The sequence below is a fragment of the Nannospalax galili genome, unplaced genomic scaffold (assembly GCF_000622305.1).
Source record: "Nannospalax galili isolate Female #2095 unplaced genomic scaffold, S.galili_v1.0 scaffold31, whole genome shotgun sequence".
Taxonomy (NCBI): Eukaryota; Metazoa; Chordata; class Mammalia; order Rodentia; family Spalacidae; genus Nannospalax; species Nannospalax galili.
The window spans coordinates 4159694-4177656 of record NW_008332149.1 but is presented as its reverse complement, the minus strand read 5'-3'; the positions used below and the strand labels follow the sequence as shown (position 1 = coordinate 4177656).

Here is a 17963-nt window from a genome sequence, read left to right as displayed (position 1 = left end):
CGTACAACGAGGTGGCGGAGGGCGGAGCCTAGTAGGGGGCGGAGCCTAAGGGAAGCCGCGACCAACCACAGTGGTGGAGAGGGCGGGAGCCTAGGAGGGGGCGGAGCCTAAGGGAGGCCGGGACGAACTCTGAGTGGTGTGGGGGGAGGGATCACAGGGTAAGGGGTGGGGCCTTGGAAGGGGAGGCACCGGGGGAGAGGCCTCGTAGGCCTGGCCGGTGGGGTACGTTTTCAGAGGGTGGGTGAGGCCCTCGGGGCCCTTCCCAGCCCTTCTCCTCTGCGCCGCGGGTCCCGGGCCGCTCCCTGAGGCACAGGTTCTGGCGGCCATGACCCACGCGGTCGCGCTGCCCCGACCCGGCGCCGGCATGGAGCTCTTCCAAGCCAAGGACCACTACATCCTGCAGCAGGGCGAGCGCGCGCTGTGGTGCAGCCGGCGCGACGGCGGCCTGCAGCTGCGACCCGGTGAGGCGCGCGGTGCGGGCTGGATGGGGCGCGGCCCGGCCCCTCCGGAGGGACGGCGGAGCGGGCGGGCTATCCGGGCGCTGTGCTGCGGGGCGCGGCCGCGGCCTCTGCCCTGGGCGGCGAGGTGGAGGGCGGCCCCGGGCGCTGGGGTCCGGGAGCGGGGTGGGTGGGGGCGAGCCCCTCACGACAACCCTGCAGATCTCACTGTCCATCGCTGGAGTTCTGGGTTCGAATTCCACCCAGTTCTGTGGAACCTGCGGCGGGACGCTTCTTGCGGACATCCAAGTGTTCTCGAATCGTTTAAGTGGGACTTGGCGAGTTACCGTCCATGCACTTGTGTGGCTAGCTGGTGCGACAGTGACCCAGGTGTCCCAGGCTCCTTCAGTAGAGGCCCAAGGCTTCTTTAGCAAAGTTCGCTTTAGCAAAGTTTGTTTGCGCGCAGCGCCTGGCCTCAGAGAGCTCCCAGTCCAGTTTCCTCGCGGAGGAGTCTGGGTAGCTTCTCAGACCATCACTCAAGATTTCTGCACTTTAGTCAAAGTGAGAGTGCAACTTCTGGAAGTTTATGGAGTCCTTGTATACCTCGGGTACCAAAAGTTCCAAGGAGCTTTGCACATCGACTTGTGGGATGCTTCCTGGGACAGGTCCTCCAGAGCAGGTGTGAGGTCCCCAAGAGTGGAGATGGGGGAGCCATGGGGCAGCTCTGACCTCCAGAACTCTTTTTTGGTCTTATGAAGACCAGCTTTGTTAGAACAGTGGAGAACTTTTTCCCCCTCCTACTCCAGAAATAGGGATCTGGCTGTATTTTCTTTCTACTAATTCTATTTCCTCTTTTTAGAATGGAGGAGAAACTACTGTGTCCACAAGAGGCTCTTGATCTTGGGAGGGATGATGTAGATAGGCTATTTTTGGCTAGTCCCAAGTCTGCCTCGGTCATTTTCCTGTCCCCTTACCTGGCTGGTCTGCATGAGGTTCAGAGCAGCTAGAAGTAGCTTCTAAAAATCCCGTGTTGGGGCTGGAGAGATGGCTCAGCGGTTAAGAACACTGGTTGTTCTTGAAGAAGATCCGAGTTCGAATCACAGCACCCACATGGCAGCTAACAGCTGTCTGTAACTCTAGTCCCAGGGGATCCAACAGCCTCTTCTGACCTCCATGGGCATTGCACAACACGGGTGCACTTACCTACATGCAGGCAATACATGCATACACATAAAATAAAAAATAATTTAAAAAATCCCATGCTGTCAAGAGCCAGCTCCTGGGAGCTAGAATGCATAAACTTAGGTGGATGGAGCTAGAACTCCTAGTGGCTCATCTGACAGGGCAAAGTTTTCTGCAGTTCAGTTTCCCCAACTGTGAAGTTTAACCTGGGCCTAGATTTTGGAGTAAGCCATGTGGTGTGGGTTGCTGTTTATCTAAAGTCCATACAGAAAGCAACTTAAAACTTGTTCCCCCTGAATAAAAATTTGGCTCTAGCATTTGCAATTACGTTTTTCTCATTTCTTAGGATATATAGCTGATCACTCACTAAAGTAGAAAGGTCTAGGGGAAGGAAGAGGCTGTCATATTTCAGAAGTAACCGACCTGTGTTAATCCTTAGACACGCAAGTTTGTGAATGAAGAATCCCTGGACTTTACTAGTTTAGTCTATCCTGTTCAATATTCAAGATCCTTTCTAAATGGCTTTTTGGTAATGGTATTTAAGAGTGCTTTTCAGCTCTCTTGTGCTAATGTATGGATATATGGAGTTATTTCAAATTTATTTTATTGAACTCTTTTTTTTTTTTTTTTTGGTCTTTTTGAGACGGTCTCCCTGTAGCCCCAGCTGTCCTTGAACTCACTATGTAGACCAGGCTGGCCTTGAACTCACAGAGATCTGCCTGCCTCTGCCTCCTGAGTGCTGGGATTAAATGCGAGTGCCACCATGCCCGGCTATTGAACTGTTTTTATGGCCCGCTTTGCTGCTGTTTGTAGTGACAGCATTTAAAAATCTTTCATTTTTCGTATTGGTTATTCAATTGAACAGACTATTGACAAAGTCCTTTTCTTTACCGTAGGGTAATATAGCATCAGAAAAACTCTGGGAATTGTGATTTTTTTTTTTTTTTTTACACACACTACTGAACAACCTAAAACAGGTTTCTTTTTTCCTGGAGACGTCAGAAAATAAGTGCTGATAATATTTAAGGTTAAAATGACCATTTCCATAGCTTGGGATCGTTGTTCCTCTCAGTCCCTTTTCCTGCCTAGTTCATTGTGTGAGACTCATACTCAAGGACTCTCCCCACCCCCCACTGTGGTGTGCTAGCCTAATGCTCATCTATGAACCCATGGAGCAGAGTTATTGATCACATTAATTTTGTTTCCTGATAGTTCCTGTACTTAGTCCATGTTCAATTACAACTCTTCCCTTCTACATCATGTAATGGTAGCTTACCTACTTCTTCTCCATTGCACAGTATATCCCCCAAAGTGGATTACTTCACTCATTTTGGTGTCTCTGGGCTTAAGAGTGTTAAGAACACAGAACATCCATTTTTTTGGTTGAGTTGACCTGAATTAAATATAAGTTCCAAGTTTTTTTCACAGTTACATTGTTAACCAGGCTGTAGTGGAGGCTGGCCTGGACTCCTTTTGCCTCTGCATCCTCTTAGGTTTTGGGATTACAGGTGTGAGCCATGACACCTGTCTGAATCATTCAACCCCTCCCCACCCAGGATTTATTTAATTGGGGTGGAAAATCTCTCCTCAGTTGGGTGAGGAGTGAGGAACATTTACACTTTTTTTTTTTCCTTTTATTATATTTTAAGCATATACGTGTTTTGCCTACATGTATGTAAGCACACCACATGTGTGCAGTGTCTCACAGAGGCCAGAAGAGAGTGTCCGAGCCCCTGGAGCTGGAGTTAAGAACCGTTGTTAGCTGCCATGTGGGTGCTGGCAGATGAACCTGGGTCATTTGGAAGAACAGCCAATGTTCTTAACTGCTGAGTGTCTCTGGCCCTGTTTTATTTTCTCCTGTCTATAGCATCATCCTTTTTTTCCCTTTTTCTTTTAAATGATAGAATTTCTTATTTTCTTTGACAGTTTAGATTTTTTTCATTTTTTTTCTTCTAAGAGACCAAGTATGATTATTTCTCTTACGTTCTGATTGTCTTAGCAGTAGTCAATAGTCTATATGCTGAACACTGTGTTTTGATAGATATTTATGGTGGTTGCAAGTTAATGGCCATCAGGGAAAAATATTTAGGTTGTTTTAACTTCTCCCAGGAATGTAATAGAGCACTGTGTAAACATTCATGATTTTCCTGAGAATACAATTTAATGTCTGACAATAAGAATTGTAGTTTAATAGAAAGGAGACCAGGAGAAAGGAAAAAGAGGGGTTGAGAGGGCAACATAAAGTAGGAAAGAAAATATCGGAGGTGAGTGGAAGGCTACAAGGAGGAGTAGGAATACAAACAGGATGGGGGGAATCAAGAGAAACAAATAGTGTTTGAAAATACCATAATGAAACCCAGTACTGTGTGTGCTCACTAAAAATAAGATTAAAAGGGAATTGTAGTTTTCAAGAACTTAAGAAATATAACCCACTTTGGGGGAATAGTGATATGGTCTTATCTTTTCCATCTTAAATTTACTTCCACTGGTCCTGAGGCTTTGTGTGTTAGGGCCGTGTTAGGTACTTTACTTCCCTGTTCTGAGACCAAGTGACCATGAAAGATCTCACCACCTTCTTAACACGCACAACATGCACAAGCATATAATCTACCTAGAAAGATGATACTTTATTTTTTATTTTATTTTATTTTTTGGTCTTTTTGAGACAGGATTTCCTTGTAGCCCCAGCTGTCCTGGAACTCACTTTGTAGATCAGACTGACCTTGAACTCACAGAGATCCACCTGCCTCTGCCTCCCAAGTGCTGGGTTTAAAGGCATGCAGTTTATTTTTTATTTTTAAAATTTTATTTTTAATGGAGTTTTTGCAATTTTCATACACTGTAGTTTGATGGTATTTAGATCCCCTCCGCTATCCGAACCTCCTTTCACTGCTCCCCCTCCCCGGTTTAATGTACTCTCATGTATGTGATACAGCCTATGGAGTCTGATTTGTATCTCCAAATGTCTTTCCAATGTGTGTCGGACCACTAGGCTCACCAAGAGTCCCATCCCTATAAGACACTGTCTCTCCCCCTCCCAGAAGCCATCTGTTGCTAGAAGTTCTTTAGGTTTATGTGGTTTTTAAAATTTTTTTTTGCTTTTTGAGACAGGGTTTCCCTGTAACTCCAGCTGGCCTGGAACTCACTATATAGAGTAGACTGACCTCCATCTCACAGAGATCTACCTGCCTCTGCCTCCCGAGTGCTGTGATTAAAGGTTTGTACTACCACACTGTGCTTTGTTACTTTTTAAACTTTAAAAAAAAAATTCATTTTTATTTTATGTATATAAGTGTTTTGCCTGCATGTATAAGTACACTGGTGCAGGCCATGCCTCGGAGGCCAGAGAGGGCATCCCTGAAATGGATTTATGGATAGTTGTTAGCTGCAAAAAGGGACTGGGAACTGAATCTGGATCCTCTGCAAGAAGTCAGTGCTCTTAACTGCTGAACCATCTCTCCAGCCCTTTCTGTTATTTTTGAGACAGATTCTCACCGTGTAGCCCTGGCTGACCTGGAACTTGCTAGGTAGACTAGGTGGCTTCGAATTCACAGGATCCCCCTCCCTCTGCCTCCTGAGTGCTGGAATTAAAGGTATGTGCCACCACATGGAGCTAGAAAGATGATATTTTAAATGATGACTACCAGTAAACATTATTTTTACTTTCTTTTTTGGGTACTGGTTGTCAGAATCCACACAAAGTTTTCCTGCTCTCCTTACAGTTTTGGTGATGAAATTATTTTTCTTTTTTGAGGAAAGGGAACGCACATGCAACTTAACATTTGTAGAGTTAGAAGGACGCCTTTCAGGAGTGTGTTCTTCCACCATATGGATTCTGGGGTATGAAACTCAGGTTATTAGGCTTGACAGCAAGCACCTTTACCTGCTGAGCCATCTCACTACCCTGAAATTCTTATTATCATGAAGTTAATTTTTAAAAATGATAAATTATTATGGAATTAAAATTCATATGGAGGACTTATCTCTTAAGGAATGTTGTATGAAACTGTATTCAGTTTATTAGAGTTTTCTGTCTTGTTTTCCTTAAAAATTTGTTTGAGACAGGATCTCATGTAGCTTAGACTGCCCTTGACCCCCTAATTTTCCTGCCTTAGTCCCCTAAGTGTTGGGATTACATGAGTGAACCACCATGCCTGGCTTTTTAGTCATTTTTTTTATTGTTGAATAACCAGGTTTCTTCTTAGTATCTTTGCCTTAGTTAGCTTTGAAGAGATTTGCCAGTTTTATATTCTGTATTTTTTTTTAACCCATATTTTATATTATTAACAAGATAGCAGTTGGGTTAAACAAGTCTTTACATTTATGTTTACATGTGTTTATGATATATATATATATATATATATATGTATATTCCATTTTAAGATAGGAAAAACTTGGGCTGGAGAGATGGCTCAGTGGTTAAGAGTAGTGGCTGCTCTTACAGAGGACCCAGGTTTGATTCCCAGCACCTACAATGCAGCTAACAACCGTCTGTAATTCCAGTTCCAGGGGATCTGACACCTTCTTCTGACCTTGCAGGCATTGGATGGCATGGGTGCACTTACATACATGCAGGCAGTACACTCATACACACACATGAAAGATAGGAAGGATTTGTCTTTCCAAAGTCTGACCCCTGTACTTATGGCTTTAAAAAAAAAACGGTCTTTCACAGGTGATTACAATTTTTGGAATCAGGTTTTGTAGATTGAAGGATGTTTTCCACATGTTTTGTTATCTGCATCAACCAAGATTAATACTAGCTTCTAATAACAGCTTTTATTTGTTGAGCATTTTCCTGAGCTAGACATTCCTCTAAGCCTTCTGTATAATTATTTCATGGCACAGTAGAACTGCAAAGGATGGTTTCATTGATAACCTTGTTTTACAGATGAGGAAAGTGAACATAGAGGAATAATTTGTCTAAGTTCTTAGAGAAAGAGGGAGAGCCAAAGCTTCTAACTTAGCTTGTGTCTCTGAAGCCAAACTTTCTTCAATATTGACAACTTTGTTTTATGTCTTTCTACCTTGTTGACTACAAGCTTATAAGATTTATATTTAATGGTGATAGCTGAGCTGCAGCTAATGACTATCATAATGTACTCTATGTGAGCATAAGATAGCCTCTCTTTAATCTCTACGTATCTCATTTTTACTAGTCACAGTCGGTCACACTCGGATCCTTGGCACCTGAGTATGGCTATAAAGACACATGTACAAACATTTATGGGTTAGTAGCATTAAAAATGTAGGAAACAGCATATTTTAAAATGAAATGGAGATACTCTTTAAAGGTTAAAAACTCAATTTTATGTCTTATAGGGTTTATACTGAGTTCAATATATTCTGTTCTCAGCACCCACATGATGGCTAACAACCATCTGTAACTCCAGTTCCAGGAGATCCGACACCCTCTTCTGGTCTACTTGGACATTGCATGACATGGGTGCACTTACATACTACTTCTTCTAATCATGTGGTTATTAAATTAAAAAAAAAAAAAAGTCTCTCAGAAGTCAAAGCCAGCAACACTGAGGAGCTCAGAGGTCAAAGCTGGCACACTGAGGAGGGGTCAGTACAGGCCAAAAAGGGCTTTTCCTATGTTCTTTGTCCCTATACCTACCTGCCTTGCCTCATTTCCTGTAACATTACTTTATGAGGTTATAAGGAATGTTGTCATGTAATGGGTTGGCCAGTCTTGCAGCCGGGGTCAGGTTTTCAGGTTTCTCAGGTTTTTAGAGCATCTGTAGTATAAGAAGGGAATAGATGATAGTGTAGATCTTGGAGCAGAAACATTGATATGTACTGGATGGGAACTGTTTCCTCCAGTGATGAGCTACCTGAAGCCTCTTTCTGTCTAGCTTTGCAAGAATCTGAGATCCGATTTCAGGGGCAACCTTTCAGAGCTCACAAAGCAGAGATAGAATGGAAGAGGAAAAGCCTTTAAGGCAAAAAGATGGAAGGAACTTTTTTTGAGTCCCTGGTTCCTAGATCTTTGTGTTCTGGCTAGGTGCTGCCAAAGGCTGGCCTTAGAGGAGCGTCCCAACAAGCCAGCACATTGAGGAAGGAGGATGAAAAGGTTAATAGAGGATAGAACTGCCAGGTGCCAGACCTATGTGACCTTTCAGTGTGGGCTTTCAGGAACCTGGCTACATTGATGTTGCTCCAAGATGCCTAGCATCATGATCTCCCAGCCTAGCACAGCCCCAGCATAGAGAAAGAGAATCACACTTGTCCTCAGACCTCCAGTATCTGGTCCTCAGAAGGTCATCTCTAAAAGTCATATTAAATAATTCTTGTCCTTTGTTCACTTTGGTTTGAGCATCAGAGTGCTTGTTGGGAGGATTAAATTGACTCTGAGGACACTGCCTCTTGTGCTGTGCTCTTTTCTCATTGACATTTCATTTAGTCAAAGGGAAATCTAGCTCATAAGCCTGTGGAATTCAGGAAATCTTTTTTTTTTTTTTTTTTTTTTTTTTAATGAAAATAAATAGGACACATAGACACCTTTATTTCCCCCTCCCCCACCTGGTCCTTCTGCTAAAAAGTTGCTGTTGCTAATTTGGTCCTTGGAATTTATGATGGAATAGCTCATGCCTTTGCACATAGAGACTAAACTATTGGAAAAATCAAACCAATTCAGCTATACTGTTGATAAAGTGCATTCTCATGTTGATGTGGCTTTATGGGGATTTAAATGTGTTAGGTCTTTACAAGCTGTGTTGCTATCTCTGTGTCTTTTTGTGGATCTGTTTCTATTCACTTGTTTTAAAACGTTTTAAAAATCTAGCCTTGCAAGTACAAATCTTAAGAGGTAACAGTGATGTCACAGAGCCTCCTTGTTAGCTGATCTAAGTCATGATCACTGTGTGTCAACTGGCTATAACTGAGCTGAGAAGAACATTTGAATCAGAGTATGTTCATTAAAGTAGTCGAAAATGTTATTCATGGCTGGTCGTAATACATTAAGTAATAATGTATGCATGGTAACTAATTAATTAATTAATTTTGAGGCAGGGTTTCACTATGTAGCCCTGGCTGGCCTGGAACTGGATATATAGACCAGGGTGGCCTCAACTCTTCAGAGATCTACCTACCTCTCCTCCTGAGTGCTGGGATTAAAGGCCTGTGCCAATACATCTTGCATATTTTTAAAAGTGATGATAAACATTGAACATCCACTTTACAATACTCACAACACAAACTGGTTGTATCTTAATTAAATTGCATATTCTGTTCAGATTACTCATTTTATAGATGTTGTGAGACCCTTAAGGGTACTGCTTACACACACACACACACACACACACACACACACACACACACACACAGTCATGCTTTTCTTGGTAAGACTGGTTGAGTGAAATACAGGTACATTTCCTGAAGAAGTGCTCCCCCCTCTAATTCAGCATTATATATCTTTTTTCTTCCAAATTACATTGTCTGAAATTCTGTGAAGTCATTTAGTTTTTCAAGAACTATTGATTGGGGGCTGGAGTGGGCAGAATGCAGCATGTGTAAAGCCCTGGGCATAAAACCACATGTAGAACTGTGGTGCAAGACCTAGCACTCAGAAAAGTCTAATTGAAGCTGGGCGTGGTAGCGCATGCCTTTAATCCCAGCATTTGGGAGGCAGAGACAGGCGGATCTCTGTGAGTTCAAGGCCAGCCTGGTCTGCATAGTGAGTTCCAGGACATCTGGGGTTACAGGGAGACCCTGTCTCAAAAAAGACAAAAAAAGAAAAGAAAAGTCTAATTGACCAAACTGTAAGAGGGAGTACAGTTTTCTTCTCTTCCCCACTCCTAGAAGTTCTTTTTGATTTGAAAGCAGTTCTTCATTTGAAGCCAAGTGAAACAATGAATCCAAGACATGATGGCCAGTTTGAAGGCAGAACTTTTTGTTAGGAGCTATAGTGGTAGAATGACCCCTATACAAGCAATCCAAAGACAGTATCTAGTTTCTAACAAAGTTTTCAGGAAAAGCTAGGCAATTATTTAAGCACCAGCTGGGAGAAAGGTTACGTTTATTTAATGTTAGAAATGTTAATTTTATGCATCTCTGTTAATAGCTCTAAAATGAGGAAAGGAAAATACCAATGCTTAGCTCATCTGTGCTTTGATTTACCTCTCAGACTGCTTCCAGCTGGCCTCAAACTCACTGTATAGCCAAGGATGACTCTGGACTTTGGTATTCTTCCTCTACCTCCCACCCACTGGAATTGCAGGAGTACCACCATGCCTGGTTTATGCAGTATTGAGTATTGAACCTAGGGTCTTGTGTGTGCTAGACAAGCTTCCTACCTACTGAACTACATCCCTAGCCCTTGTTGCCTTTGGAAGTATAGTTCCTCCTGGTACCTTAGACCAGCTTTTATGCCAATTCTTTATATTATACTATATCTATGCAGTTTATGATTCTTTACAACGCTCATATACTACATGAGCACGTGAACACATGCATCATCTCTGAGTCAGACTGATAGGGTAAAACTAAGTAACTCAAACAGGTTCTTCCAAGCATCCTTTAATTACTTAGGTCAAGTAATTCTAAACATGGCTGTGAATTAGAGTCATCTAGGGGAAATACACTTGGATTAGGGCCCCACCCTGACCAGTTGGGTTCCTCTCTAAGAGGTGAGCCCAGGCACCAGGAGTTTCTAAAGCTCCTGGAGTAGATGATCAGGAGCACCCTGGATTGACAACATAGAGCTAGACTTCACACCTGGGAAATCAGCTGCTAGAACCTTTGATTGGATTAATTCTTCAGCTTGCTGCTTTTTAGAAAAACAATTACCATTACAGAGTTCAAAGCAATGTGGATTAAACTTTGAATTTTAAGATGGCACCTGAATCAAATTATTCCATAACCTACTTTTCTGCCTAATTAAACAATAAAAGGGTGGATGTACTAACAGTGGGAGCTTTCAGTTCCTCATCCTGAAGCTCTTTTCCTCATGTTTGACTTTAGTGTTGGGGATTGTCTTTTCAGAGCAATGCTATCCTTTGTTATCAGCAGGAAACGAAACTTGGGTCTGATTATATGTGCATAAACTGCCTGCCCTCATGTAGAGAGGCAGGTGAAAGTTGCCCATAAATCTCAAGTAGCTTAGTCTAGGGAGTGCCTTCTCTCTGGCATCTTGGAATGAGTGACACATGCCTTCTGCAGGCGCAGTGCTTAATCACTTGTTTTTGGTGTACCAGGAAGAGAAAGGCATATGAAAATAGAAGCGTGTGCTACTGCCAGATGGATCTGAAATGAGAGGAAATGTTGACTTAATGGCCAAACAACTGAGCTTCTTACATATTTCTGACTTTGAGTGTATGTTTATTATTTCACTAATTAAAATTTGGCATTATTTCTAAAAATGTTATACTTGTGTAGTTTCTAAGTAACTCCTTACTGTATGCCTTCAATAACATTAAAATTTTAAATTTATTTGTGACTTTAAATTATTTCTTTTTTAGACCAGATGTGGGGTGAACACATTTTTAATTCCAGTATTCGGGAGGGAGAGGCAGGCAGATCTTTGTGAGATCATGTCCAAAAATAAAATTTCTTGGGGCTGGAGGGATGGCTCAGTGGTTAAGAACACTGGTTCTTCTTGCAGAAGACCCGGGTTCAAATCCCAGCACCCACATGGCAGCTAACAACTGTAACTCCAGTCCCAGGGGATCCGACAGCCTCTTCTGTTCTCTGAGGGCATTGCACAACACAGGTGCATTTACCTACATGCCAGCAATACACTCATACACATAAAATAATAATTTTTAAAAAATAATAAAAAATGTATTTTTTAAAGTTTCTCTTTTGAATTTGTTTGCCATGTTACACCCACTGAAGGAAAGGTTTACAAAGCAGTGTTTGTTGAATGGTTCTGTTGCATGGGTGTTCTTTGTGACGGGACCCTCTATGCCATTCTCATGCCTCTGTCAGAGTGTTAACTGTTTAGTTGCTGCATATACACAGGCTAACACCATCTGCACATGTCATCTATCCATCACTTTGCTAATGCCAACTTGTTTTATTTCCTGAGTGAAGAGTAAGATTAAAATGTACTTAGTTTGTCTGCAAATGTGCATACTGTAGATAACACACTTTGTTGTGTACTGTACTAAGCAGCAAAGTAGAACAGCTCAGAAAATGTACTGAGTCCCCTTCTTGGGTCAGTTATAGAGCTTGTTCAGTCACACTGTTTCCTGTCTCTTGAGAGGTTATGAGCACGTGTCAGGCATTTATGCTTTTTGTTCCGAGTTATTTAAAAAAAATTTTTTTTGTAGCCCCAACTGGCCTGGGACGTGCTATGTAGGCCAGGCTGGCCTCCATCTCAGAGATCTGCCTGCCTTTGCTGCCAGAGTGCTTGTATTAAAGACATGTGTCACTGTACCTGGCTCTATTTGTAGTTTTTATTTTTATTAATTAAAAAAAATTATTTGTACATGTGTTTTGATGATGGGTGTGTTTGTTGGTGTGTGTGTAGTGCCCTTGAATGCTGGAAGAGGGCAACAGGGTCAGAGCCACAATGTGGGTACTGGGAGTCGAACCCAGGTCCTCTGGAAAAACAGCAAGTTGCTCTTATCTCCTAAGCCATCTCTCCAGCCCCATCTATTTGTAATTTTTTTTTTCTTTTTTCTTTTTGGCCTTTTTGAGGCAGGGTCTCCCTGTAGCCCCAGCTGGTCTGAAACTCCATTTGTAGACCAGGCTGGACTTGAACTCACAGAGATCCACCTGCCTCTGCCTCCTGAGTGCTGGGACTAAAGCTGTGCGCCACTACGTCCAGCTCTATTTGTAATTTTAAAAAAACCATACCTTTGGGGCTGGAGAGATGGCTCAGCGGTTAAGAACACTGGTGGTTCTTGCAGAAGACCTGGGTTCGTATCCCAGCACCCACATGGCAGATAGCAACTGTCCATAACTCCAGTCCCAGGGGATCCGACAGCCTCTTCTGACCTCCTTGGGCATTGCATGACATGGGTGCACTTACCTACATGCAGGCATACACATACACATAAAATAAAAATAAAAAATAGAAAAAAAATACCTTTATTCTATGTACAGCAATACAATTTACATAACACAATAATAAAACTACTTGATACAGTTTTAAACAAAGAAAAAGGAAAAATTCAGGTTACAAAACAAATTTAACAATAGTAAAGAAATGGCTTTTTCCAAGTGGGTCAATGGGAAAGATGCAGTCAGTGTCCAGTCATATCCAGTGGGGTGGGGAGGTCTTCTTTAAAAATAATAAAATTGCCGGGCGTGGTGGCACATGCCTTTAATCCCAGCACTCGGGAAGCAGAGGCAGGCGGATTGCTGTGAGTTCAAGACCAGCCTGGTCTACATGATGAGTTCAGGTCAGCTGGGACTACAGGGAAACCCTGTCTCAAAAAGACAAAAATAAAATCAAATCTTGGGTTAGGGTTGTAGTTCAACGTTAGAATGTAAAAGGCCCTGGGCTTGATCCCCAGCACTTTGAAGAATGAAACAAAACTTATTAGTCTTATGGTAGTTTATGAAAATAAGCAGTTGGTAGGAGAAATCTATTTCTCCTTTTGCTTAGTTTTATTAGTTTATGTATGTTGTTCAGTAACTGTTGGATGAGTGCCTCTTATGCATCAAACACTGTTCAGCCCCAGGTGTACACAGGTAGACTAATAGCCATAAAGTGAAGTAAGCTGATGGAAGAGTTGGGATTTAATAGCCTTTTACTTGGTAGGTTAAAGCTGTTTAGGGTTATTGTGACTATTAAGATGTTATTTCCAGCTTTTATTTGTCTTCCTAGTTTATCATGATTTTTTTTTTCCTCCCTGATGGTTTTCTCTTTTATTGAATAGCTCTAATTTTGTCAGGTATCTTTCTGATGCTGATTAAAAGTTTAGTATTTAGGGCTGGGCATGGTGGTGCACGCCTTTAATCCCAGCACTTGGGAGGGAGAGGCAGGTGGATCTTTGTGAGTTCGAGGCCAGCCTGGTCTACATAGTGAGTTCCAGGATAGCTGGGGCTACAAGGAGACCCTGTCTCAAAAAGACAAAAAAAGAAAAAAAAGTTGCCAAGCCTGATGATCTTAAATTTGATCCTTGGAACTCTCAAGGTGGAAGGAGAGAACCAACTCCTGCAGATTTTTTTTTTGGTCGTTTTGTGACAGGGTCTCCCTGTAGCCCCAGCTGGTTTGGAACTCACTATTGCAGACCAGGCTGGCCTTGAACTCACAAAGATCCGCCTGCCTTAGCTTCCTGCTGGGATTAAAGGCGTGCACCACCATGCCCAGCCACATGAGATTTTTTTTTTTAATGTTTTTTAAAAAAATCACATATTGTAAGGCCAAATATGACAGGAAGATGGCATGTTTGAGGGCAGTCTGAGCTATAGAGTGATACTGTTGGTTGGGGATATAGCTTAGTGGTAGAGTGCTTGCCTGGTGTGCTCCCACATAGGAACGGCAGGAAACTAGCAGCCATGCTTGATTTGCCATTTGGACCAGAGGTGGATTGCTGAGTCTGAGACTGGATGCACGATTTTAAACTGATCAGAACTGTAGCTCAGTGTTTCATCCGAGGAAGTAGACTTCTGGGTAAATGTAGGTGTTACAATGTTTCTGTGAAATGTTACTCTGAGAAGACGACTTCAGGAATTATGTCCTGATTCTGAGAGTTAATAATTATACCACTTATTAACCTTTTTTTTCTTTAATAATTCATTTTGTTGGTTTTTTTTTTTTTTTTTTGAGGCTGGGTCTTACTATGTAACTCTGGCTGGCCTGGAACTTGCCATATAGACTAGATGAGCTTCAAACTTGTGGTGATCCTTCTGCTTCTGCCTCCCAAGTACTGGGATTATAGGTGTGTGCCACCATTCTCCCCTCTTTTTAAAAAGCTTTTTGTAGTCTTTCTCTCTTTTTTAAAAATTTATTTTTAAATTTTATGTGTATCAATTTATTGCCCACATGTATGTAAGTGCACCCATGTTATGCAATGCCTGTGGGAGTCAGAAGAGGGCGTTGGGTCCCCTGGAACTGGAGCTATGGATGGTTGTTAGGTGCCATATGAGTGCTGGGATTTGAACCTGGGTCTTCTGCAAGAACAGCTAGTGCTCTTAACCTCTGAGCCATTGTTCCAGGCCCACATCCAAATATCTTGACCCTGTCCAGCTTTGCTATTCTAGAGTCAGCCCCAAGTCACCTGGGTACATTCTTATCTGTCACCTGGATCTCTGATCTCATGCCTGTCCTAGCATTCTCTCTCAATTGCAGATCTGCCCTGCCCAGAGGAGACAACTCCTGAATTTACCCCTGTTGCCCTCTTGTGTTGGTCCCTGTGTGATTCTGCTTCACTCTTAGAGCAGTCTGCCTTTTTCCTCATGGCTCAGCATTACCCAAGTGTAGTCTTCTGTGCAGTCAATAAATAGTCTAGTACCCATTTAAAAAAAATTTTGGGTTTTGATTTTTTTGTTTTGGGATTTTTTTTTTTTTTTTTTTTTTTTAAATTGAAGTAGGGTCTCTTGACTGGCCTGGAATTCACTATGTACATCAGGCTGACCTCGGATTCATGGCAATTTATCCACTTGCCTCTGTCTCCCAAGGGTTGGGATTAAAGGCATGCACCACTCTGCCTGGCCTGTAAGAAGCTTGTAATTTAACATCCAAACTACCCAAAACAGGAGTTAGTTTGCGTAGTCACCTGGCCAAGGGACCACTCCTCAGGAAGGAAGGACTACTCCTAGGAAGGCAGACTTAACCTTGAGCATGCTAAAGAAATAGGCAGAATAATTATCCCTTTAATGAGATACTGTACTTTTCCTTCCAGAATTCCCACCCCCTGGTGCAGTTCCTACGAGCTGCCATGAGGGTCTGGGTCTGTGTCAGGTGCAGCCTTTTTTTCTGTCTCTTTTGGATACTGACCAGAACCTGATTTTCTGGTGTTTGGGCTTCCTTACTCTTTCTCTGAAGCCCCGCTTCCTGCCATGTGGCTGACCTCCAGGCCAGCTGAACTCAAATAGCACGGCTTCTTTTGCTTCTCAACTCCATTCTCCTCCGAGCAGCTGCTGAGACTTTACAACTTGTTTCCCCAGGGGTTTTCTTTTTGACTCTAATAAAATTGTCCTCTTTGACAAGTTTATAAACTTTGACTTTCAAAAAAAGGAAAGAAAAAGAAAACTTGCTGAGACCCTATCAAATAAGTATCTGACAACAGCTTAAAAATGTATTTAATTAATTTAGTTTTAATTATGTGTGCATGTGTGTGCCTGTGTCTGTGTTGTGCACCTGAGTGCAGGTGTTCTCGGAGGCTGGCAGCATCAGATTCCCTGGAACTGGAGTTATGGGCAGTTTTATGCCGTCAGTTGTGGATGCTGGGAATCGAACTTGGTTCTCTGCAAGAGCAGTGCATGATCTTAAACACTGAGCCATCTCTTTATCCCAGACAACAGTTTCTTAAATGATCCATGGGGCGAAGGTCTTGACCCTGGACAAGGATAGTGACATCACAGATGGAGGGAAGTGTAGTGACAATCAGATACAGAGGAGACAGAATCAATAGGTCTTGGTGAGAAAGGCATTTTGGATGCCTCTTAGGTTTTTACCTCGGGCAGCTGGAGTGATGATGGTAAGCTCAAAACCCCATGCAGATGAGAGTATTACACCAGAGGGTTTTGGTAGGGAAATTTATGGTCCTAGAGATGTGTTAGGAAGAGCTTCTTGGAATGAGAATGGGAATTGTTCTGATGTTAACAAGTGATAATGGTAGACAGTCACTTTACCTCTGCTAGCCTTGATGGCATTATCTGAAATTGACCACATGACTTTAATTTTTGCCAGTTTAGATAGTGAACTCTTCCAATACAGTTGCTTAAAATTATCTAACTTCAAACTGGGCATAGTGGTGCATGCCATTAATCCCAGCAGAGGCAGGCTGATCTCTGTGAGATCAAGGCCAGCCTGGTCTATATAGTGAATTTCACACCATCTAGGGCTACAGGGAGAAACTGTTTCAATCCCCTCCCCTTCCCCAATTATCTGACTTCAGTTTACTCCTTTCCATTTTAAGACCACTCTGTCCAGATGTTCACTTGGCCATTTCTGAATCTACAATGTCATGCACTGGGAACATAAAGCTGAACCTGAAAAGGCCATAGTGAGCCTCCTGTTTTTCATATGTTCCTATTCAGTCAAGGGGTCAGCCAAGTCAATAAATTAGGGGCACTAAACCAAACTAAGATGCTGAGATGGAAATTTGTTACACAAGAGCGTGATCCTTCTACTGGGTGAGAGGAGTGAGCAACGTGTCCAGGAAGACTGGTAACCCTTCATGTGAAGCTGGTATGAAGTGCAGGCAGAGTGGGTGGGAGCATTCCAGAACCAGCAGCAGGTGGTGGAGGGTGACTGCAGACCTGGATGTGGGGAATGGCAGGCAGAGCCTGTAAGCAGGAATTAGGCCACACAGGGTCTTAAAAGCCTTTCTAAGGAATCTGGACTTTGTTTCCAAGGATCTGGGGAGTAGAAGTGATATGGCTGGATTAGCAATGTTCATATTTAGCCTCTTTAATGCCTAATGCATTTCTTTCACGTTAATATTAAACTAGGCAAACAGTTTATTTGAAGTAAGGACAGCTGGTATATTTTGATAAGTAGAACAGTTCACCAGGAAAATATAATAACTCTGAATCTCTATATACCTACTAGTACCCCCCCCCAAAAAAAGAAAAAATTAAGAAGAAATACACAAGGCATGAGATTTAAGGGAAAAAAAACCCTCAAAAATTAGTCAGAAAAATTAGCAAATGTAAAAGAGTTGAACAAAATAACTTAGAAAGTTGATATAATGACCCCTTGTACAAAAGCTTTCAGCTTTTTGATTGTTTGAGGTATGTGGTAAAAAGTACATTTAAAAAAATTTGGCTGTGGGCTGGAAAGATGGCTCAGTGGTTAAGAGCACTGGCTGTACTTGCGGAGGACCTGGATTCGGTTCCCAGCACCCACGTGGATGCTAACAACCATCCTTAACTCCACTTCCAGGGGATTCAGTGCCCTCTCTGGCCTCTGCAGGGACTACATACATGTAGTGCACTTACATATATGCAGGCAAAACAGTCATACACATTCAAATTTTTGACTGTACTGGAGATTGATTCTAGGACTTTGTGTGTATGTATGTACCAGAAACAAATTTCATGAATGATCTCTCTCTTTTTTTTTTTTTTTTTAAGACAGGGTCTTACTACATAGCCCTGGTTAGTCACTGTGTAGTTCAGGCTGACTTCAAACTTGCAGTAATCCTCCAGTTTCCACCTCCTGAGTGCTGAAATTACAGACCTGTGCCACCACAGGTCTGTGCTCCTGATTTTCTTCCC

The 17963-nt window shown here is 42.4% G+C and overlaps 1 protein-coding gene across 3 annotated transcripts in view; it reads left to right on the top strand.

Moving 5' to 3' along the window:
* Positions 1 to 181: 181 nt before the first annotated feature.
* The window catches only part of Inpp5f (inositol polyphosphate-5-phosphatase F), a 99726-nt gene continuing 81944 nt past the window's right edge, over positions 182 to 17963 (top strand). For 2 of the 3 annotated variants that reach the window (XM_008827298.3, XM_017796688.2), the window contains exon 1: positions 191 to 461. In XM_008827298.3, the coding sequence (XP_008825520.1) occupies positions 326 to 461 (136 nt within the window). In that variant the 5' untranslated portion in view covers positions 191 to 325. Of the gene's footprint in view, positions 462 to 17963 lie in introns of all 3 variants that reach the window. The other variant, XM_029560740.1, reaches the window with a different exon arrangement.